The 23415-nt window shown below is 36.6% G+C and overlaps 5 protein-coding genes across 9 annotated transcripts; 2 read left to right on the top strand and 3 right to left on the bottom strand.

The window, feature by feature from the left end:
* The first annotated feature begins 15 nt into the window (after positions 1-15).
* On the top strand, positions 16-8275 carry LOC121800022 (vacuolar protein sorting-associated protein 52 A-like). Of its 4 annotated transcripts, XR_006050418.1 has the most exons (21): positions 16-213; positions 428-510; positions 582-642; positions 733-828; positions 1088-1189; positions 1324-1407; positions 1735-1815; positions 1955-2098; positions 2407-2498; positions 4441-4522; positions 5172-5351; positions 5807-5922; positions 6025-6083; positions 6242-6342; positions 6547-6597; positions 6710-6889; positions 7014-7148; positions 7223-7253; positions 7345-7419; positions 7798-7855; positions 7932-8014. XR_006050418.1 is itself a non-coding variant. In XM_042199564.1 (20 exons), exons 1-20 carry the CDS (start codon positions 205-207, stop codon positions 8234-8236), a joined length of 2073 nt encoding a protein of 690 aa, XP_042055498.1. In that variant the 5' UTR covers positions 16-204; the 3' UTR covers positions 8237-8275. The 4 variants fall into 4 exon arrangements, 3 of the variants coding, with proteins under 3 accessions (XP_042055498.1, XP_042055496.1, XP_042055499.1); XM_042199564.1 differs by lacking the exon at positions 7223-7253 and having other exon boundaries at positions 2428-2498; positions 7932-8275; XM_042199562.1 differs by lacking the exon at positions 7223-7253 and having other exon boundaries at positions 7932-8275.
* On the bottom strand, positions 8211-11304 carry LOC121800023 (glycerophosphocholine acyltransferase 1-like). Its single transcript, XM_042199566.1, has 8 exons — positions 10971-11304; positions 10759-10878; positions 10107-10164; positions 9917-10017; positions 9531-9626; positions 9346-9439; positions 8807-9044; positions 8211-8717 (listed from the first exon to the last, which is right to left on the bottom strand). Exons 1-8 carry the CDS (start codon positions 11076-11078, stop codon positions 8354-8356), a joined length of 1179 nt encoding a protein of 392 aa, XP_042055500.1. The 5' UTR covers positions 11079-11304; the 3' UTR covers positions 8211-8353.
* Positions 11305-12183: 879 nt separating this feature from the next.
* Positions 12184-15947, bottom strand: LOC121800020 (PHD finger protein ALFIN-LIKE 4-like). The gene is made up of 5 exons (XM_042199559.1): positions 15721-15947; positions 15431-15463; positions 13681-13909; positions 12913-13042; positions 12184-12693 (listed from the first exon to the last, which is right to left on the bottom strand). Exons 1-5 carry the CDS (start codon positions 15815-15817, stop codon positions 12433-12435), a joined length of 750 nt encoding a protein of 249 aa, XP_042055493.1. The 5' UTR covers positions 15818-15947; the 3' UTR covers positions 12184-12432.
* Positions 15948-16654: 707 nt separating this feature from the next.
* Positions 16655-20752, bottom strand: LOC121800017 (nuclear transcription factor Y subunit A-3-like). 2 transcript variants are annotated; one of them, XM_042199556.1, is made up of 7 exons: positions 20604-20737; positions 18277-18343; positions 17984-18197; positions 17798-17907; positions 17635-17706; positions 17382-17543; positions 16655-17124 (listed from the first exon to the last, which is right to left on the bottom strand). In XM_042199556.1, the coding sequence occupies exons 2-7, from the start codon at positions 18280-18282 to the stop codon at positions 16885-16887; spliced, it is 804 nt and encodes a 267-aa protein (XP_042055490.1). In that variant the 5' UTR covers positions 18283-18343; positions 20604-20737; the 3' UTR covers positions 16655-16884. The 2 variants fall into 2 exon arrangements, with proteins under 2 accessions (XP_042055490.1, XP_042055491.1); XM_042199557.1 differs by lacking the exon at positions 18277-18343 and having other exon boundaries at positions 20604-20752.
* A 263-nt stretch (positions 20753-21015) lies between these two features.
* Positions 21016-22163, top strand: LOC121800018 (TLC domain-containing protein At5g14285-like). The gene has a single exon (XM_042199558.1). It carries the CDS (start codon positions 21519-21521, stop codon positions 21993-21995), a length of 477 nt encoding a protein of 158 aa, XP_042055492.1. The 5' UTR covers positions 21016-21518; the 3' UTR covers positions 21996-22163.
* Positions 22164-23415: the final 1252 nt, after the last annotated feature.

The raw sequence follows: 23415 nt of genomic DNA, 5'->3' as shown, positions 1-23415 counted from the left end.
TCTAGATTATGCAACTCCGCTTTCATCGTCTTAGAAAGATAACCAAAAATAGCACCATTTTCATCCCACAATGACAAAGATCAACCAAAATGCGTAGTCTGATCCGAATCTTGAGATCATTTCAATTCAATTCATACTGCTCCAGCTTGTGTATTTCAATCCATTTGGTCAGTTGATTGTCCACAAGCAACACGTTTCAGCGACATGACTGAGGTGATTTCAGATCAATTCGTGAACGCTTAATTCCATCTCTTTCGTTTTTGTCGATGCTATAATTAATTAACTATACAGCTGCATTATTCACTAGTTAAATATGTGAAACCACGTACATTTTCGATACATTGTGTGATTTGATCATATCGCATCTGCAATTCTCGTAATTTCTACATTGTTTGGCATTTGCATGCCGCGATATCGATGTGCATAGGTTGAGGCAAATAATGGATCGAAAAGTGTGGTGGATTTGGGGTTGGTTGTTGGCGAATTGACACTGGAAGATGATGCAGCCAGGTTCAAAATTCTCTGATTATAAATTTGAGCTGGTATAACTAGCATTTTTATTGTTCCAAAATTTTTGTTAGTGATGATGATGTGGCACTGGAGGGGCTGGAGGAAGAGCTACAAGATTATAAAACTGATAATGTATGTGTTCACATAATCTGTTTCTTCATGATACGCATAATCTGGTCCCAAATGTTTATGTGGCTTGGGTTCTTTTGTTTGGAACTGAAGGTAGTCACCATGATATTGTTGAAAGGCACATCTTCGCGAAATTACACCAAGGATGTCGAGCACAATCTAAGGCGGATAGAGCTCGACTCTATTCAGGTTCTGATTGAACACTCCCTACTGATTCATTTTTCACTTTGTTACAGAGGCATACTTGTTCTTGTGACCATTATGAAGCTTCTTTCTTACTGTGAATTATGGAGATTGGTCTGTAAAATGCAAGTAAATTTGTAAGTTCTTGGAAGTTCACATAGTGGTGGATTGGTGTGTGGCATCTTCTTGAAATGTGATATCTATACACTGTGTTCAATACTCGTTCCAGCTTTCCTTGTTCTGATTCTTGTTTGGCCGATGTCAGGATTATATCAAAGATAGTGACAATCTAATCTCACTTCATGATCAAATTCATGATTGTAATACCATCCTATTGCAAATGGAGAAGCTTTTAAGTGGATTTCAGGTACGACTCTCATATTCAATCACTATCCATTTGTTTCTCATTTTACTGGATCGTATGTGTTACCTAGGATTCTGTATAGTCTTATACTTAGATGGTGCACAAGAGACATATGGTTTATACCATCTTTTTTGTAGGCTGAGATAGGTTCAATAAGTTCAGATATAAAGGTTCTTCAAGAAAGGTCTTTGGATATGGGGCTAAAGCTGAAGAATCGCAAGGTAATATAAACAGTGCATAACAAGACCTTTTTTTTCTTCATTGGAATCTCCTTTTATTTGACCTGTATTGTAAAACTGACACTTTCTAAACCTTTTCACTTGCAAATTCTAAATTTAAATGAAACTGAAAACATAATTGACTCAGAAGGAACATGTTAAAAGGGTTGGCCTAATATTCTTTATTTCCCAGACTAAAAAATCCCTTAACAATCCTGTACATTTTTTCATAAAGGTGCAACATGTTTTCACAAGGTTTTGTATGGATGATTTGATACCTTGTGCTCTTATAGCAGATGCCATTAAGTTCTTGTTTGTGCAACTTATCAGGCAGCTGAATCAAAACTGTCTAAATTTGTCGAGGACATCATTGTGCCACCAAGGATGATAGAAATAATAGTCGACGGAGAGGTACTTCGGGTTTTTGTTAGTGCAGCTCCTTCAAGCCTCTTTAATTTATTATATATTTTATCTCCAAAACCATATAACATGCCGACATTTTAATATGTCACAGCTAGTTACTAACTAAAGTCTCAATAAATATCTACAGGTGAATGAGGAATACTTGAAAACGCTTGAGATTCTTAGTAGGAAGCTACAGTTTGTTGGAAGTGATGCCATGTTGAAGACTTCCAAAGTGATAACTAATGTTCAGCCTGAAGTTGAGAAGCTTCACCAAAAAGCAGTTTCTAAGGTACATTCACTAAATAATGACACATTGTGTTCTCTTTTTTTATTTATCATGAAAGTTCTACTTTCCATTTCTTGTTCCTCCGGGTTTGGTGATTGCCAAAAGTTTTGAGATATTCACAACCGCCTTTCTTCATAATTGCACTTTCTGCATGGTCATTCACAAATTATGCTCCCCTATAGCAGCTTTGTATATAATAGGCTGGAGGCCCAATGTTAATGTTCTAATTATAATAGGTACTTGATTAGTTGATTTAAATTTACGAGGCTCTCTAATTTTTTTTAAAAAAAAAATTCTGCCCCTTCCAAAAGGTATTTAACTTCATCATTCAGAAGCTAAACGCACTGCGGAGGCCCAAGACTAATGTTCAAATCCTTCAACAAAGTGTTCTTCTGAATTACAAGTAAGTTTTCGATTTGTGATGTTTTTTTCCAACTATTTTTAAACCCATATCCTTGCTAAATTATCAATTATCTTAACAATTTTGTAAACTTTCCTGATTGCTTGAGGATTTTCTCTTGCGGTTAAAACTACTAGGAGCTTTAGCATGCTTATTTTGGTATGATAAGCATTTCACAATCTTTTTCCAGAGTATGGAGTTGTAACATCCACTATGAGACTGATCGATCAAACAAGATTTTACAATTCTCTAGAGTTATCGGAAATTAAGAATTGGTTCAACTATTTGACATTTTAAAATTTTAAATCTTTGAAGAAAATTGGTTAAGGTGAAATATGGGAGGAGACTTGCGATCTTCTCTCAATTGTTGTCCAAAAAGAGGAATAAATAGGAGATGATAAATCTCTAAATCATCCAGACAGATCTTATTTTAAGTTAGAGTAGAGGCTAAAAGTGGTCCTAAACATATGACGATTTTACGATTTTGGTCCTGAACATTATCTTTTGAATTGTTTGGTCCCGAACAAACAAAAATGGACCGGATTTGGTCCATTTTTTACGGAACCGTTTATTTTTAACGGCCAACTTCCTCTCCTCCGCCTCTGCCCTCCACTCCTCCAGCTTCTTCTCGGCATTCACATGCCGCAGCCTCCGCCCACTCACAAGTATCAAAATTGTTCGTTTTCTTCTGCCCCGCCTTCGTCACTGCCACTCTCAGCAACGACTCGAACCCCCTTTCCCTCCCCTGAGCCTAAGCAACAAATTCACCACAACAGGAAACTTCCCAAATCCATCCAAACGGCATCGAGTAAAGCCTCGATCTTGCTCTAATTCGATACTGGAATCGCAAATTAGGGTTTCAGAAAATTGGGACTTCCGGCCGGATTGGCTGATGATTAGGGTCACCATCGAGGATATGGGAATTGTTAAGGAGGAGCTGGAGGCCGGAAGGGATGGAGGTTAGGGCTTCGATGCGGCTTTTGAGGGCGGAGATGGATACCGAGGGAGCATCGAAATTTAAGATCCGGTGGTTTCCATCTAGTCAAATGTCATTTAATTTGCGTTGACCGTTAAAAATAAACAGTTCTATAAAAAATGGACTAAATCCGGTCCATTTTTATTTATTCGGGACCAAACAATTCAAAAGATAATGTTTATGATCAAAATCATAAAATCGTCATATGTTTAGGACCACTTTAAGCCTTGACTCTTTAAGTTATTAGTTTGTTACTTTTCTTAAATATTCTAGATTATTCTATTACCATTTGCTTTTCTTCAAATTTTTTAACACGTCTCCACAAATTTTACTAGTATCTATTTATTTTAATATCCATTTCTTTAATATGTGGCACCATTAGAAATTAATATATTTTTATTTATTTAGATCTAGAGTATTCCATCCCTTCATCACAGTGGAGATAAAATTATCTCCATCGCCAAAACTCAATATATTTCTCTCCAACTGCGAATTAGGGAGAAATGTTTATTCAACATAGTTATTGCACCACAGAATAGAAATACATGGAATTCAACTCTTTTGAATATTCTATAGTTTTAAACCCATTCTCTTTTTAACTTCTTAATAGCACACGATAGTTTTTACAATTTAGTAAAACTTATCCATTTAATTCTCTAATTATTCTTAAATGTACTAATACTAATTTAGCATTCCATACCAATAAGATATAAGCCATTTATAGTAATATAAATCAATTGTTAATTTCAAACTTTTTTTATGGATTAATTCCAATATGATGATTCTCTTCTTCTTAAAATAGTAAATTTGTCTAACCCCTTTTTTGGGATGTTACAGGAGTAGTGGGTGATGTGCTCATGGCCCTATCATATTTTTAATAAGTACATATATCTATTTTGTTATCATGAGTTCACAGTTTTGTAAATAAAACTTGAGATACAACCTATCATTCTTTTAGTACACATGCAGATATGTAATAATGTTTCTCAAGGAGCACAACAAAGAGGTATATATTGACATCCGTGCTGCATACATTGACACAATGAATAAGGTAAATCGCCCTTAATAATTCACAGCTGTAGCTTAATAGTTAAATGATGAACATCACCTACCTTCTGAATATTAGTAGTTGTTTTCTTGAATCGATTGTTTAAGTTTATTCTTGTGCAAGTGATCATCATTTTCCCTTGTCCCATTCTGCAAACTTATTTGGTGTCATTGTTTTTAGTTTTCTCTGTTAACTCCTAGTATAGTCACCCACCCTGGGGCGTGTATACAGTACATCCTCCTCTAACCACCATATTAGAAAAGAATATAGAAAAACAAGAGGCCTTCATCATTCAATGGGCTATAATACCAACTTCTGCATACTCAAAGTTAGTTTATGTTACCTTTTGTCTCCAATTTCTCATATTTCCAATGTAAGGTCACCTTGATAAACATTCCAAGGCAGTAACACCCATCTTCAGTTTGTACTCTGGTTCTAGGAGATTATTAGACTTAGACCTATGGTACTCTTCAACTGCAATACTCCATCCAATATCTTACTTCACTGCGAATGAGGTGCCAAATTTGTAAGTGATTTATCTTGCCTGATGATGACCTTTTTGGGCTAGTATTATCACAGGCATCCTTTATACCAATCTTACTTTTTGAGAAATCATATCCTTATTCATGCAAGTACTATGTCTGTTTCACAGGTTTTAGGTACGAACATCCAAGGTTATATTCATGCATTAGAGAAGTTGCAACTGGACATAGCAACAGCTGCTGATTTGATTGGTGTTGAAACCAGAAGTACTAGTCTATTCTCTAGAGGGGAACCTTTAAAGAACCGGTCTGCTGTTTTTGCTTTGGGAGATAGGATAAAGATTCTTAAGGTGTGGATATGCTGTGTCCTTGTCGTAATTTGTTTCTTTGATGCTCAAATAGCCATGTCTCACTAATGTTATTTACATTTTAATTTCATTACCTCTTTCTGTCATTTTGCCATGTTCCTCTCTGTTGTGTCTTATCTAGTTATTTAATGAACACAAAATGTAATATGAGCACTTTAACCTCGACTGCAATTTAATGTAAAATAAGCTAAGAACGACTTTGGATGAGATAGAAGGAGATTTTAACTTGTACAACTGCTAGTGAGATGGTACATAAAAGACCAGCTGCTTTAACATGAACAGCATGATAATCTGCTCTATCGATAATGATCCACCTGTAGTTCAGGCTCTGGTTGGCTGGATGCTGTCTCAGCCATTCTCCGTATACGTCAAATATGCTGGCGTTGTAGAGTCTTATCGTGCATAGCATCCAATCTTTCGATTCTTCTCTTACACAGGAAATTGATGATCCTGCATTGATTCCTCATATTGCTGAAGCTAGCTCTAAAAAGTATCCTTATGAAGTCCTATTCAGGAGCTTGCATAAGCTGCTTATGGATACTGCTGCTTCCGAGTACTACCATACTACTTTATCTGATTTAGTATTTTAATTTAATCAAATCGGAAAACTTGTATTCCTCTTTGGTGTATTGAATTACCTGGTTCTATCTTTCAGATATCTTTTCTGCGATGAATTCTTCAGAGAACAGCCTATGTTTTATGACATATTTGCAGGTATCTATAGTTCATCATCTTAAAAGTTTCCAATAACAATAGTCTGGAAAGTTCTAGTTCAACTAACACATGCGTTTTCTATATACAGATATTATTTGAAATAACAGAAATGGTTTAAATTATAAGATACTGAGCCATTACATTTGTTAAATTGTCAGGCCCCTTTACAGTAATTGGTGAACACCTGAATACAGTTCTACCAAATTTTTATGATGCAATTGGTCTGATGCTCATGATTCGCATTATACACCAGAATCAGGTAGCAGAATGAGGTGAAAATATTATATTGTATATTTTGAATTTTGTATCCCTAACTTCCAAAGTTGTACACCAATTATGTATACATGTTTTAAAGTTCTAAATTTGGAATTTCAAATGCATCTATATATAGGTATATGATGTATGTTTGTGTTTTGCACTTCATTAGTCTATAGCTTCTGAATTACTTATATTTTTTCATCAGCTTATAATGTCTCGGAAGCGACTACCGTGTCTAGATTCGCACTTGGATAAGGTACGCGCAAGCAAATTCACCCATTCAACTAGTGCCAAGGTCCCAACATAATGGATAGAATTTCCATATCTCACTCTATGGGCCTGGTTTGTGCTCGCATCTACCCGCATAGGTTAACATCTCTCTGTGGCCGCGATTTAAGATGGTATTTGACATGCACCTCAGCAGCCTACGCAATGCCAATATCCGGACATTGTGGGAAGACGATGTTCGCCCTCATTATGTCATGAGACGCTATGCAGAATTCACTGCATCTCTGATTCAGCTTAATGTTGACTATGGAGACTGTCAGGTAAGAAGTTCATAAAATTTGTGCCGGACTGCGAAAACCTTATATCTTTAAATTCACAATCCTTGACATCATATGCATTGACAATTAAACCTCAATTTGTGCTGGTTTGGGAAAATCTTGTCAGCTTGAACACAACTTGGAAAGACTGTGGCTGGCTGCAGATGATTTTCTTGTCAAGCTTGCTGCATTGTTCCAGAAACCAAAGCAACAGACCGTGTTCGTCATAAATAACTATGACATGACAATTTCTGTACTCAAGGTAAAGTTCTGTTACAAGATGTTGATCAGAACATTTTACCAAATTTCTTATCCGAAATTATTACACATTAATAGATGATCACACAACAATGTCCATATCTGTCAGGTCAGTTCCACATATTTGACAGAATAATTATTTGTCTGTAAACAGTATGTAACCATCATGTTAGTTCTAAACATCGTTGTTTATCTTTCAGGAAGCTGGTCCCGAGGGGGGTAGAATCCATATGCACCTCGAAGAGCTGCTCAAGAGCAATACAGCCATTTATGTGGTAACTGAGAAATGATATACATCTTGTGAAGTCTAACCGATCTCATCTAGTCTCTTCTTTGCTTTTACTGTTTGAAAAATCTATCTATAGAAGCCAAAAATGATCTCAAACAACAAAAATGAGAAACAAATACTACCTCCGTCCACGAAAAAATCTGTCATATTTATCCATTTTGGTTTGTCCACCAAAATTAGTCTATATCTATTTATGGTAAGTTTTCCTAATTAGGTGAGTTTCATTTTTCACTAACAATACTTCAATCACATTTTTCTCTCTTACTTTATTAATTTTGTATTAATATTCGTCTCGTCCATTATCAAGACTATTTTTCGCCTATTGTTTAAGTTTCTCTTGGGATGATTAAAAGGTTTTTTGCAGGAGGAGCTACTACAGGAACACTTCAGCAACCTGATCAAGTTTGTCAAAACTAGAGCCTGTATGTTGTGTTCAATATTCTCCAATTCATCATGCTTTTGTCGAAAAATGTGTTTGATCTGTCCTTGTGTTTGCAGGTGAGGACCCGAGCTTGGGTCCGAGGCACCCGATCAGCGTGGCAGAGGTCGAGCCTATAGTAAAGGACTTCGCGAGCAGATGGAAAGCCGCGATAGAGCTAATGCACAGCGACGTCATTACGTCTTTCAGCAACTTCTTGTGTGGTATGGAGATTCTCAGAGCCACGTTGACTCAGCTACTGCTTTACTACACAAGGCTCTCAGATTGCATGAAGAACATTCCTGGTAGTTCTGCTCCAAACAAAGATTTGATTTCTATATCATCAATTATGTATGAAATTAGGAAATTTTCAAGAACATTTTAATAGATGAAAGGGTATCAAACAACCATCATTGTTTCATTATACAACCAAGTATTTTCTCCAACTATACTACTGAAACAAGGAAAAGTCTGCAGGAATGAATTTAATCAAGGGCATATGCTACTGGGATTCTACTACATGAGATTGACTAGTTGCTCCACCGGTAGAATCATCGGATGCTGGTTGACCCATCGGAGTGTCGAGGGGTTGCATCTCTACTTTCTTTCGCTCTTTCATAACGACCTGCCTTGGCATCACTTCCAGCAAGAAGTTGCCTCCATTCCATACAGATGCAGAGATCTTGAGCAACTGGAACGTCACGTGCAGTTCGTACCACAAGAATATAGGGACCGTGAGTGCGGTGGTTGCCACAGTGAACATAGCCTGGAGCAGAATATACATGAACAAGCGGTTCTGATCACCGAGCAGTCCACTAAAGCGCCACCACAAGTTGTTGGCTTTCTGTGCTTTTTTCGAAAGTTCTCTGGTGACATTCGAAATTAGAAGACTCAAAATCCCAACCAAGTAAACGAAAAACGGAAGGAATGAAAAGGCGAAGAGAAGATGGGAGACCTGTATGAAGTCATGACTTCTGGGTCTCGGAGTAGTCTTTGCCGGCGCAGGACATCTACGATGAGAAAATAGAGAATCTGCCAAACGATATAAACAGCTAACGGAACAAAGAAAAGCCAAGTCCAGAGATACGATTTGCTCTCAGTGTGAGGCCACGATGGCCTACTAGTGGAGCCGTCCGGGCGCATGGCTTCAAGGAACACAGGATCCCACCATCTTATTGTGAAGAAAACTAATCCTGAAAGCAATATCAGCATTGACTACATTAGGAGCAAACACTTCATGTTTTATATGTTCGATCGTACTGAAGAAAATCTAGCTTAAGTGAAGTATGAAAAACTCGTAAACCCTAAACCTTTTCAGGTGCTTATTTATAGATACAAACACGAAGGCCACAAAAGCATTGGAAACTAATAACCATACAACTGAGCATAAGCATGAAAATAACTCAACTTTTGATAATGAATCAAGTGCTCCATAAATGATAGAACAGAGACACTAGAGTTAATTTAAAGAAACGGAAACTGGGGCTCTCGTACCTGGCAAAAGATGTATGAAGACGCTTACGATTTTGTCCACGGAATTGAAAACTAAGCTACAACGCCACACAATCAATGCCCATGCCAATGGCCCCTGCACCCAGGATTATACGAACACAAAAGAAAAAAGGCATAAGAACTGATGTCATCAAGATAGAGAAGTAGGCACTGCCCAGACTGCTTACCTCTGCAAACGAGAAGCAAACCATGAAAAGCTTCTCGTTCCTTGGACAAAACAGCAGCATAATCAAGAAGATTGTATTGGCGTAGTAACAAAAATCCTGCGTTAAAAGATGTTGAATGAGTCTGAATTTTGGCATCCAATCATTCTTTTGAGACTAAAATGAACATTACAGAAACTATACAAGACAGGTAGGCCACCAGAAATTTAAACTCGGAGAAAATCAGTTCACACGGTACAACAGGATTAAGCCTGCACTACGATTATTGCATTATCATTTGTAAATTTCTCTACTGCTAGTGTAAGTAAACTCTAAACCAAAAAATATGACTATCCCCCTCAAATAGTTTCTTCAGCTTAAAAGACCAAAATCAAAGTCAAGAAACTTACCAAAAGATAATAGTGCCATTTCTTGTATCTGTAATATATCCATCGAAGGGGCACAAATATCACGTAGAACAAACAGTACAAGTAACGAACATCCTGTGGCCCTAGACAACAAAAAAACATAGACGATGATGACACCAATTTATCAAAGATATCAGCAAAATTCGTTAAAGACAAGAGTGTATCTACTCACTTGCTCCCAAGACAAAGCAAAAGCCTCCAAAGCCAAGAACACCTATCAAGTGTGTCACCTGCCACCACCACAATCATCACCCCTTGTTCACTTCAAGCATCATAATCTACCTAAAATTCTAATGGGAGTCTACTTTGTGTAATAGATTAGATCAATAAAACATACTATGATTGAGTAATTAAACAGTTTAGATGATCATACAAGTATCCGTCAAACCCAATGGAACTTCATACAGCTGTACTACTCCATCCACAACCAATAGTCTTGTTTTTCAATTCTGATTCGTCTCCAATAGATAGATAAAACATTATGATTAAGTACTTGAACAGTTGAGATGATCATACAAGTATCCATAAAAAATTAGTCACATTTTATTTTTGGTAAATTTCTCTATCTAATGAAATGTACCTCATTCTCCACAAACAAAACTCCAATCGTAATAACCCTCTTACTTTACCAATTTTGTAATAAAACTCTTACTATTAGTAATGGACGGAAGGAGGATTATTGTATATCCTGTATAAGCAATACAATTAGAGCTAGTGCACTGCTAAGACATAATCTATTTTCCTCCTAAATACACAATCAAATACCCATATCAACTACACAAACACACACTGATGGAAGAGATTTTCTAAACATATAAATATACCTTGTTAATGAATCTTTCATGCTCTTCAGCCTGTTTGGCAATCTTGAGTGCCTGCTTGGACAAGATCTCTCTGGTCTGCAGTGCTTGTTTGGACAACATCTGCTTCGTCTGAGCCACTTTCTACTCCAAAACCCCACCATCATAATTCACAATCAAAACCAAGAAAAATCCCATCTTTCTTTAATTTCCCATTTTTAATGAATATTTGGTACCTTTGATGGATCTCCCAGCCTCATCCTCATGTTCCCATGCCAATCCCCGTTGCCGTTAGCATCCTCAGCCTCCACAAACTCCACCGCTTCTTCATTATTACTCCCCATTTTTCCTCTTCTTTCAACACCACTTCTCTGTATATATGTGTGTGTGTGTGTGTGTGTGCGTGCGTGTTTAAAAAGAAAGGGATCGTCTTCCTCAATCTTTCTTATGACGGTGGATGATTGCTCTGCTAATTATGGTTATGAGCCTAAACAGTGTACAGAATCCAACCCAAAAAGAGTTTGCAAGCAATTGTGGACTGCTTCTTTTATTAGTACAAGGGTCAGAGAATTAAAGATACACTAAATGGTCATGTTTAACATTTGTCTACTTTTATATATATATATATATAGGATTGTGATCAAGATAGAATCATTCTTAAACGTAGAACCATTCTTAAACGTAGAACAAATGCCAAACGGAGGTCGTTAGATCTTTTAATCCAATGGTGTTGATTTGCACAGCAACTTCCCATCAACTTCCCATTACAACCAAAACTATTATTAATGGGTGAATGCAGAGAAGTGAAAAAATAAAGCATGCATGGACTCTTCTTCGTTTCATTCATTCTTCCATCAACATGTGAGTTTTTTCACATGTTGAGTCCGGAATGTCGTGAAAACATAGTCTAATATGTATGATTTTTAATCTTGACCGTCATTTTTTCCTCATCCAATGAATAAAATATGTAGAGTTCTAGGTTCTACACTTAAGAATGATTCTATCTTTAACGCAACCCTATATATATATGTCTGAAAAAGTAAAAGATTATGTGATATCGTGTGAATTAAGGTTGCTTTTCAGATTTATATGCATCATTATTTTATCAATTTTCCCAATGTATTTTGATATTTTCACAATGTTATTCATAGTAGTATTTGTTTCTTCCCAATTAATTGAGATGGAAGGTTAGTTTACCAGTGAAGTTACGTGGAACAATTAGGTTACGCCACCTGTTTAATTAGCGGTGGTGGGGGAGAGAGAGTCTACAACGGGAAGGTTCTTGATTATTCTTCTTCAAACAACGACAATACAACACAAAATTCGGAATATTCGTCCCCATTTTACAAGTTCGGCACCGAATATTCATTAAATTTAAACCCAAATATTGTCTCTTAATTACCTAATGATCAAATAGCAAGAGAAGAAGGCAGAGAGATAGAGAGAGAATTAGGTTGCAAGAAACGTAAATTGGATAAATAAATGTTAATGACAGCAGAATGCATATGTTTTCAAGCTTACAAACCCTCTACAACGACCTTTTACATCTAAAAGAAACAGAGGCAAGAGTAGCTAACTATCCTTACAAACACGACTGACAGATTAAATAGTGCTGCTCACACATAGATGCTTCTTCTTCACACAAGGGGACAACAACTAGATGGTTAGCAGCAGAGCCCTGATTACACCAACACCTCATCAAGGCCGCGCTCTTTTATTCGAACATGATGGGCATTTGTACTGCTTGATGTGCTCAGCCCTAGCAGGAGTTATCTTCACGCATTTCCCATGGAACCATCTCTCGCATATGTCACAGCAGATCCAGAACTCATCGTGTGCGTAGTTTTCTCCACATGCTCCACACAAGGTGTCACCGTGCTCCTCTTCATCCTCCTCCTCCTCCTCCTCTTCATCCAATGCCTCGCCCTCGTCCTTGGTGGGGGGCTTGGGCAATTTTTCCTGTCATTCGGAATGAAAAATACTTTCAATCATATGAACTTGAACAAGGCATGGGTTGGCTTGCAAGACAAATGGAACAATTTGATAAAGGAACCATCATTTCATTTACCACTTTGTATAGCACTGCTTATCTTCTACTAATGCCAAAGCTAGATAGTAATAATTAAAACGTACTACTAATATCCAAGTCTTCATGAACAATTAGGTAAAGAATTTTACCATTTTTGGCTTAGCTTTGGTTACACCTGGAGTTGTAACAGACGACTTATCCTTGAATTGTGTCTTCGAAGCCCCAGTCACAACTTCAAAAATTGTAGGAAGGTCGTTTATCATATTGAATAGGCGTTTCCTGCGTCCAGAAACCATGGGGAGAAAAACTAAATATAAAAGGCAAACAAGTTTAAAATTTTCAAGCAAGTCCTAATTCTGTTTTCGAATAGCAAAAGTGGTACTCAAGTAGCAAGAGTGAGGAAATCTTACGGAAGATATAAATGAACTTTGTATAACCCAAAACTGGGTAGATGTTACCTAAACATCACTTCGAACCTCTTGTTCAAAAGAATGGCACATTAACAACATCAAACAGAACTCTTATATACTGCAATCCCCATTAGAAAATCGACGGTGTAAGTTCAGTAACACAACCAACTGCCAAAGAGTTTCAATTATAATGAATGCTTATGATAAAGTTCAATTGAAAAGTTACACATAAAAAGAGGACAGCCACGTGAGTAGAGGAAAGAATACATATAATTCTTCAAATCATCAGCATTCGGAGACAAGCACCTAGTAGGTATTCGTAATGCAAAATTAATTTCATTATAATATCAAGTCATATACCAGCATAAATGAAGCGACTTTCCTTTAAATAATACCAAGCCTCACAAATATGTCAGAAGAAAAGAACACATTGATGAAACAAAAAGGAATATAGTGTTTGTTTTATAGGGATATACTAAAGCATTCATAATTTACAAATTAGGTTACCTGTCAGCTTTATCAAAACCAAATCGCGCACCAAAATAGAAAGCAACAGAAAGTAGCCATGCATCGCTGTGGACAGCAACTAGAGCCAACCAGTCTTTCTCTTGCATGCCATCTCTGGCAAAGTTAATACCTAAAGCTGGTTCCGGTAGCTCCGGAGGCACCTCCTCAGCAGGCAGATTAACTTCCCACTGCTCGGTGGGAAATCCGTAAAGGCATAGATTCTCCTTCTCTGTAAAATTTTCAAGATCCGACAGCACAAATATAATTAAAGATTACATGAAATTTTATAACGCTTCCACAAAGAAACATAATTTTTGGACTAGCGAGTGTGGGCCATGTGCAGATACCAAATATAAGCTGTGCTATGCCAAAAAACAAGCATTAGGATAACTGCAGTAAACCGACTGTTCAGATTTTATAATATAAGAGACAATATTAGGATGACTGCAGCAAAAAGTTCGGTCTTTGGATACATGGATAATTGAAAAATACAGTAGAACTATCTACCAGTTAGCCATCCATGGCTTGGATTCAAATACAGCTGAGAGGGCATTTTAAGAAAAGTCACATTTTTTAAAAACCGTTACAAGCGAGAACTTGTCCTTTCAAGTAAAAAATGTGTGAAAAAAACTTACACATGTAGGTATGTAACTAAAGTCAAATATATAGTACTATACTATTGCTCAATTGTGCAAATGATTTCCCTCGCATATTATCTCATGACAACAAAGTAATTATCAGATCCCCAAACCAATATCATAAAATGCTCAACCATAGATTTTTGATAAGCTGATGTCAACGTGCACTGTCGTATACACACGGGGTAAATACACCATACATACAAAATGTTATACCAATGTTTCAAATTTATACAAAAGTTTACATATATCATACATAAAAATTTAATTAGTGTTCAAATTAATACATTCCATTTAATTAACTTTAACACCGTTAGTTTCTTAACTACATCTAACATATCAGTACAAGTAAAAGAAATAAAGTCTTACCCATAAAAGTGAACTGCCACGGGCTGCACAGCAATTGATCATTCCAAAAAATCAAGATTACTTCTGTTTCTAAATTGAAAGGTAAACTTACTTTGACTCTTGTCTAAATATTTTGGTGAGCTTTGAAATATTATTATATTTCAGAACAAAATAAAAGATGAATTTCAATACGTAGTTTTGATTTGAGAGTATTTCGAATCAAATTTTGGATTCATTGTTTAGATTTGAGAGTATTCCAACTCAAAATTTTGATTCGTAGTTTTGGTAACCTTTCAAACTCATTTTTAATATATTCCAACACAGTATACATCATGGGGAGAATAGAGAGTAGAAGTCGATGGAACATCTTCAACAGTTTCTTAAATTGCAAAAAATTGATTTGATTTTTACACAGTTTACCTTCTTCCTCTTCACATCGATATATTGCAGTAGAACCCTAATTTTTTTTTTATCAACAGGTGAATAAGATGAAGCATAGTTAAGAAACTAACAGTGTCAAAGTTAATTAAATGAAATGTATTAATTTGGAACACTAATCAAACTTTTTGTATGACATATGTAAACTTAAAACTTTTTGTACTAATTTGAAACATCGTTATAACATTTTGTATGAATGGTGTAATTACCCCTATACACACAAAAGAAAGGAAATTTATCCACCAAATAAGCAAACAAACTACAATTTCATCGAAAAAATACCATACTAAACCACTCAAATTAACCACACAGCTCCAATTACTCACCAGGATCGCACCGTTGAAAAAATTCTTCAACATCTGAAATTGTAAAAAAAACAAAAAAAAACCCAAATTCAGTAAGACTGAAAGCGTTACAAACCAAACAAACAGAAAAAAAAACTAAAGCTCGAAAATTACATCGGAAAGCTAGAGTATCAGAAACCCCCAAATTAGACCAGAAACCCTAAATCTCGAAAAGGGGCATAGAAAAGCTCGAGACAATCCGAAATAGCCAATTAAAGCAACGATATGACATAATTGAGACACGAAATGCAACAAATGAGCCAAAAACATACCGGTGGTGAGAGCTTTGATCAAGCCGATACGCCTGCCCTTGAAATCTCTGAAGACCTCTTCGACAGTGCGAGGGCTGTTGTGCGCGCCAACCTCCATAGCTAGTCCGTACAATTTTTTCACGCACAAACACGCTGCAGTGTGTGTGTTTTTGTTGCAGTAATGGATTCAAAAATAAACTGGGAAGTCGGGAGAGAGCAAAGAAGGGGGAATGTGAAGGGTATTACTGGAATTCTATTGATTTTGCGGGGCCAATTTGGGGATATGGGGAGATTGGAGTGGAATTGGATAGGAGAATTTGCGGAAATTGCACTTTGATCCCTATACTGTATAATGTTCATCGTTGTACCCCTCTCTATAAATACAATCTAATGAGGTGAACTTTGCCCCTAGTAATTTTTTTCAATTTATTCTATGCTGTTTGGCATAAATCATTCTATTTTTTTATATTGGATTAATATACTAGAAAAATGTTATATGAGAATTGTTCGCATATAACATAAGTATAAGCGTCGTATTACATCCACCATCAATTAGCTTTATTTGCTACTACCAAACAAATGTAGGCGTATATAATTAGGAGTCATGTTTTTATGTGTAAACGATCATTCAAGTTGAAATAAAAAAATCTTAATATTACAACTATATCCTATAAAAGTACAGTTTTGCATGTAGTGTTTTAAGGTCGAATAGGGATAAAAAAGCTTTTTAATTCAACTAAAACAACAATTATAAAATAATATTAGAATTATGTGATGAGAATAATATTACTCCATATTTCAACTTTTAAAAGTCTGTTATTAGATTTTCACTTGAAAAAAAATCTAATCTAAGTTGATTTAATTGAAATTCGGTTCATACTAAAAATCCAACAGATTCTCTATTGAAGAATTCCTTCATCATGCTAAAAAAAATGAGTTCAACTGTACACACATCTAAAGAGAGATGAAAAGGAAGCACAACAGCACAACCTCAAAGCTTAGAAAGAGAGTGTTTGGAGTTTAAGTTCAAAAAGATCCAAATGTGTGTAGGATTTAATGTATTAGGCAGAGAATATTAGTACAAAGCTCACATTCTGTAGGAGAATAGCAGAGGATAAACCTCAATAGTAACAAAGCCAAGGATGAATTGCCCAGCCGGTCGGGAGCGGCGCCTTCCGCCACACCTCACCGGACTATCGAAGCATAGCGACGGTTCCCATTGTACGCCATGTTCGTAAACCTGCCATCAGACTGCTGCAACATAGTGTCGCCACCGGCCCCATCGGCACCTTCCCCGTACCCGAAATGGAACGCGTCCGCGCCAGCACTGCCCTCCGCCTGCTGCTTCTTGGTGCTCAGAAACCGACCCCCGGTTCCCCTCACTCTATTCAGCGCGTGCTGATGACGAGACTCGTGCAGATACGGCTGCATTCATCATATCATACATTATATCTCTACTTCATCAAAAATTCGGGATAATTACACGTACATACAAAATGTTTCAAATTAGTATACAAGTTAATTAACTTTAAAGACTATTGAAACTTTTTATTATGATTTATGTAAACTTAAAACTTTTTGACCAATTTGATACATTGGTGAAACATTTTTGTATGTATTGTGTAATTACCATCAAGATTCATGTGTTTTCGTTCAAAAATAAATCATGTTCGAGAACTTACTTTGCGTGTTTTGACGAGTTTGTTTTGTGCCTCCAGCTTAGCTCGAGTCTGTCTCCTCCTAAGTATACCATGGTACTGTTTCGCATTGACGTATTTCGGGCCGTCCTCGGGAATATCACCGGGGAGCGGAACGCGCCCGGAGGCAGCAGCATCGGCCATCATCTGCGGTTGTATATGAACAAGAAAATATAAGCACAGCGAGACGAAACGTGATATGTAGAACACGACAATGACAACTAATACTATTACTCACGATGTTATGGGGGCCATAGGGCGTAAACATTCCGGTGAAGTAGGGGTCGGTGTAGGCATACGGGAACTGCACCTGATGTGGAATTTTTTGGACCAAATCATATCTAATCAAACTAACAAACATCAACATTATCATCACTGGTATTGAGGCAGCAACGACTTACAATCGGTTGGGTCATCTCAGCGTGTGGCGTGTTGATGGAGAGCTCGGGATGGCCAAGGAACAAACCCCCCTTCATTTCTTGTCCGTGCTTACCATAGCTCTCATCGTGAACTGCACCAACAACGCTATTAACCATTGCATTTCAAGGGTTAGGATAAGGAGCTAATCATGAGATCAAATTCATTACCGGAGTCAGAAGAAGCACACTGATCTTGGGGACTAGCCTTCCCCATGGCGGTGAACTCCTTGCGTGAAAAACTGGTTGATTCAGTCGAGGAAGAGTGTTGATCCTGTAGTTGAAAGTCGATGTACTTCAGTTCCTGGCCTCGTTGGGGATGAGGTTCCACTTCAAAATTGAGGTTTTTGGATATTGCTTGGGAGAAATGGTGCTCTTGCATATTCTGCGCAACGAAAACAATCAAAACAAGGAGGCAGCGGAGGTGTTGCTCGTTTAACGTTGAACAAGTTTCGAAGTCATACAGCCATTAGATTAGGAAGTAGCTGAAGCCAGATGCATAACCAAAGACCTTTAAGGATTCATTTTTAGCTGCTTGAGGAGATGAAATGAGTGATCTTGAGCATACGATAACACTAATGACATCGAAGAACATGGCACATACTCGAGATCAATGCATAACGAAACAATGCCCAACACTCCGAGCAAAAAGAAAGAGAAAAGGGGGAGTCTTTATACCTCTTTTCTAAACAACAAATATATGTGAGGAAACTAAAAATTTACACACAATATACATAAACCTTATGGAGTAAATAGGAAATGGAGTATGCTCTTTTCATCTTTTGTTTCATCAAACTCTTTATTTTTGTTTCTTCTAAATTTATAGGGTCTTTCCTAAGGACCAAAAAGACTAAATATGGACTCTAGGAAACTATTTGTGTTAATGTGAATTCCAACTTAAAGCCAAAACTTAACCCCTAATACCATATGAATTCCATCAGCATTTCATTCCTAGCCATTCAACCAGTATCTCTAACACGATGAAACTCTTACCGAACATCGCATATAAAGAAAGAAATCGAACAAAACTCAGCACAGCATGATGTCTTTCAGGCAGGAAGCTAAATTCGGTCCTTATTATATCAGAGAGAGGTCCATCTAAGACGACTGCCATGAGAAGATTTACAAGTGACATATCGAACTAAGCTAAACTCGATCCTGTACGAGAGCTACCATTGTTGTCATCTTATTTTCAGCCTCATTCAGTTATATTCTCATTCTAAAATTCGTGCAGCTTCAAAATTAGTACATAACATCATCACTAAAGCGAGCATTATAACTAATCCCTCAACTATGCCCATCTCAAAACAAAATAAAAATCAATGTATTTAATGGAGAAGTTGGTGATCTTTCAATGTGCAATTATAACATGCAATAAATTGAAGTTATCACCTAACAACAACAGAATACCAACTAAAGCACCCTTCTTTCTCTTGTAGCATATGATTGGTTTCAGAAACGGATCAACACCAAAACAAATCAAGAAACCATTAGGAGCACTTAACTAAACATTATAAACCAAAATTCCATAAAAATAGAGAGGGAAGGCAAGGTTATAAATAGGAATAGAAAAAAATACTAATACTGCAGTACATGAAATAAAACATACTCCATAGTGCTGAAAAAGAACAAACAGACCCAAAACACAAAATGTCCCAAAACAATATATGCAACTTTGAGCAGATACACACTGCTCGAATTCTGGGCCCACATACACCCATATCTCAGGTGGTTTGTTTGTCTAGTAAAATAAAAATCAAATCTTTACCAAGAAAATGAAAAAGTAAATAACTTTACTAAGATCATCTATAACCATTTACACCAAACTCAAACCCATTTTTCAGTATATGTCACATCAAACAATAATTTTACTCCAACCATTTACACTAAACTCAAACAAAAAAATATTTCATGTTCACTACTTTTTTTACTCTTTCAATCTTACCTACATATTTATCTAACTTACACATTAACCCCACAACATTATCAATAATTTATTTGATTTATTTACTTATAGTATTAAATCATGTTATATATAATCGAATATTATTTAAAAAAATAATTAGTAGGAGTACTACTTATTGTGAAATGAATTTCAAATAATTAGAAATATGTGACAACTTATAAAAATATGCGCCCACTGCCCACATTATTAGTTAAATAGTAGTAGTATAAAAATTTTAAATTACGCCAAACTCCGATTTCTAATCTCCAAAATAAATATGCGCCATTTCCAATCAAATTCATTCAATAGGCTTTACTTTTATTTGACCACCTACAAATAAAAACCTAAAAAAAGGCATCTTAAATGTTTCTGGTTCATCTTCTTCAACAAATAAGTTCTTCCTTCTCCATAAATCAGGTATATCTCCTTCCTCTATTCGAAAATACACAACAAGAGGGATTTATTTGCAATAATCAGAAATAATTTGCGTTTGCTACAGTGTTCAAAAACGCAAAAAAAAGAGACATTTTGGGATGGGTTTTGGTGTGTTTTCAGCTGCAAATTTGGGATTTTCGGGATGGTTGGAGATGCCCTTAATTTAACCAACACAACACCAGCAACCATTCGTGATTCAAACATACAACACAATAAATGAAATTTGACATATCTAGATGAAGATGAATCAATCACAAACCCTCAATAAAGACAGCAACTTTTTTTTGTCAAGAAACAAAAACACCTTTGTAATAATATCCACATAGTTAGATATATACAATGAAAGGGAAAGGGAAAGGGAATAAGAGAGAGAAAGAGATATAGAGAGAGAGGGGGGGGGGGGAGAAACACCTTTAGGATCTGGTGCCAATACTTGGAGGAACAAGAAGCATAACTGTTGGGATGAAATTGGGCATGTCTCCCTTCTCTTAAAACTATACTATTTCCACCACAAGATTCTCTCTGGATTCTTGACTCTCACTCTCTCCTTTCACAATATTATATTACTATCTGAAACAAACAGGGATCCATATATATATATATATATGTGTACACAGTATAAATACATGAAGAAAATACTATGCTACAGTACAAGTAACAATAAAGACGCACGCTACCACCCACCAGCACCATTGATGGCATCATTTCAAATGACCTACTCTTTTTTTTGCTTTCTTGTTTATTTTATTTTATTTTATTTTATTTATGGGATAGTATAGTTGTTTTTGTATCTAGTTTTGTCTTGTAGCGGGAAGTGTTTTTATCTGCGGGAGTGGGCCCCCCTTGTTTCTTGTAGGCTGATTCACTTCATTCAATTCAAACCTTCACACTTGTTTCTTTCTGGATTGTTCTTGCAACTTAGCATTATTTCTTTTGTAGATGTTTATATGCTCCATATTTAGGGCCTGTTCAAGTAGGCTGATATGTCCATAAATGAGCCTATATCATGGTCTATTTGGCTGTTCAAGATCATGGGGTATTCCAAGGAAAGCCCGTTGTTAATGTTCGGGCCCGACCTGTTCACTCCAGGTATGGGCTGAAACCAAATCAGAAGCAGGAGGTGCTAATTCATTTCATGTCTCGATTTCCGGCTCCAGATATGGGAGCATTTTACTATTATCACCCTGAATCATTCAATAGAAGCTACTGATTTTCCCCCCTTCTACAAACGTTGCCCCATTATCTACTGACTTTCTGCATCTTTTCACCATCCTTCAACTCATATTCCCAATTGGATTCCCCTAATTTTCAGTTTCCCCCAAAATCATGGACCATCAATTTCCGCTAACATCCAATCCCCTTCCTCTCTTCTTCGCCGGCTATTTGCTCCTCTACCTCATCGCCTATTCAATCATCTTCCGCACCTGGGCCTCCAAGCTCCGCCCTGAAGCTTCAAGTTGCGCTATCTCCCTAGCTCACGGCACCCCCGCAGTATTCCTCGCCGCCCGCGCTATTCTCTCCGACCCGGCCCCGGATTTCCACTCCTCCAACACGCCGCTGCAAAGTCTCGTATTGGATTACAGCATTGCCTATTTCCTCATGGATCACGTCCACTATCTCATCTTCTACCCCACCGACGTCCTCTTCATCGGCCACCATCTCGCCACGCTCTTCGTCTTCGTCACCTGCCGTTACCTCGTCTACCACGGGCCCGTCGCTATTCTCGTGCTCCTGGTGCTAGCGGAGGTCACCAGCTTCTGCCAGAACATGTGGGCTTCCAAATTGACGAGGGGGGCAAAGTAGGAAGTACATATATTAGGCAATTGAAAAAAAAATGAAAACATTTTAACACCCCTCAATTCCGGATTCATTCCTAGAAGCCTGAACACAATGAACTCTTGGATTAGAAGCCTGATGGAACAGTACCAAATCTGGATCAAATTAAATTGTGGATAAATCTCTCCAACCAACTTGAACACGCCCTTAAAGTATAACAAGATTCATATGATTTTATAATATACCGAGTAGAAATAAGGAGTATTTATTATATAAACATGAATTATGATCAATAATAATTTCATATCTACGCATTTTGATTGAGTGTTTAAGGTTTAAACATTAATTATAATGAGATTCTTATATAATGGAGTGCGTGAATTTATCTCAATTTCAGTAATTTTATTGATAAATCAATTCTATTCAAGCGTCTTTAACCTTTATCAGTTATATGATCAGCTGATTTTTTTCAATATTAATAAAACACAAATTGATAATTAAATTATCATATACTTCATCCGTCCAACAAGAATATGCATTCTTTCATTTTTAGTCTGTCGCACAAAAATATGCATTCTTTCTATTTTAGTCCGTCCCACAACAATATGCAATTTCCAATTTTATAAACTCTTTTATCTTTAATGTGATGGGGCTCATTCTCCACTAGCAATACTTTAATTACTATTTTTTTCTACGTCTCTCTTACCTTACCAATTTTACATTAAAACTCGTGTCGTACCCAAAGTGCATATTCTTTGCGGACGGAGGGAGTAATACATTTGATAAAGACTGGTTTTTTAGCTAATTTTAAAAATTACATAACAGACTTAAATTTCATCAAATTCATGATTTTTTTCCTATAAAAATTTGGCCAAATATATATACTAGTATTTGTTTTGGACATTTTAAAACAAAAGCATAATGTACATTTGAGTAACACAATTTTGTTTGATTAATATAAAATGACCATATACTTGTTCAAAACTGAATTTTCAGATTTTCCAAATTAACGTATTAGATTTAATCAAATTCATTATTTTTGTGATAATTTAGATATTTTAAAATAATGTCATCGACAAAATTTTATGTGAAGATTAAAAAATAAATAAATTATCCGAGGAAAGGTATATATTGCATCTGATCTTTAGATCATTTATTCCCAGCCGCCCTTTCAGTCTGAAACACAGTTCTTGTACTCTCACACGCGCTTACACGTCACTTTGCTGACGTAGTGCTTACACGGACTCAGTCTACTGGCGGTCCAACAACGCGCCGTCGAGTGGGAGTAGGGAAAGGGTGGAGTATCTTTTGTGTTGCCAGTTTCGCCCCTGTAAAGTGGAGTCAATTTCGAGATTACCCTTAGCGAGGTTTTCTGTGCGAGCGGGTGGCAGGGGTGAATTCGGTCATTAACCAAACCGAACTTAATGGGAAAACGACAAGCTATTGG

Source organism: Salvia splendens, chromosome 4 (genome assembly GCF_004379255.2).
Source record: "Salvia splendens isolate huo1 chromosome 4, SspV2, whole genome shotgun sequence".
In the NCBI taxonomy this organism is placed as follows: Eukaryota; Viridiplantae; Streptophyta; class Magnoliopsida; order Lamiales; family Lamiaceae; genus Salvia; species Salvia splendens.
This window is presented reverse-complemented; position numbering and strand designations above follow the sequence as displayed.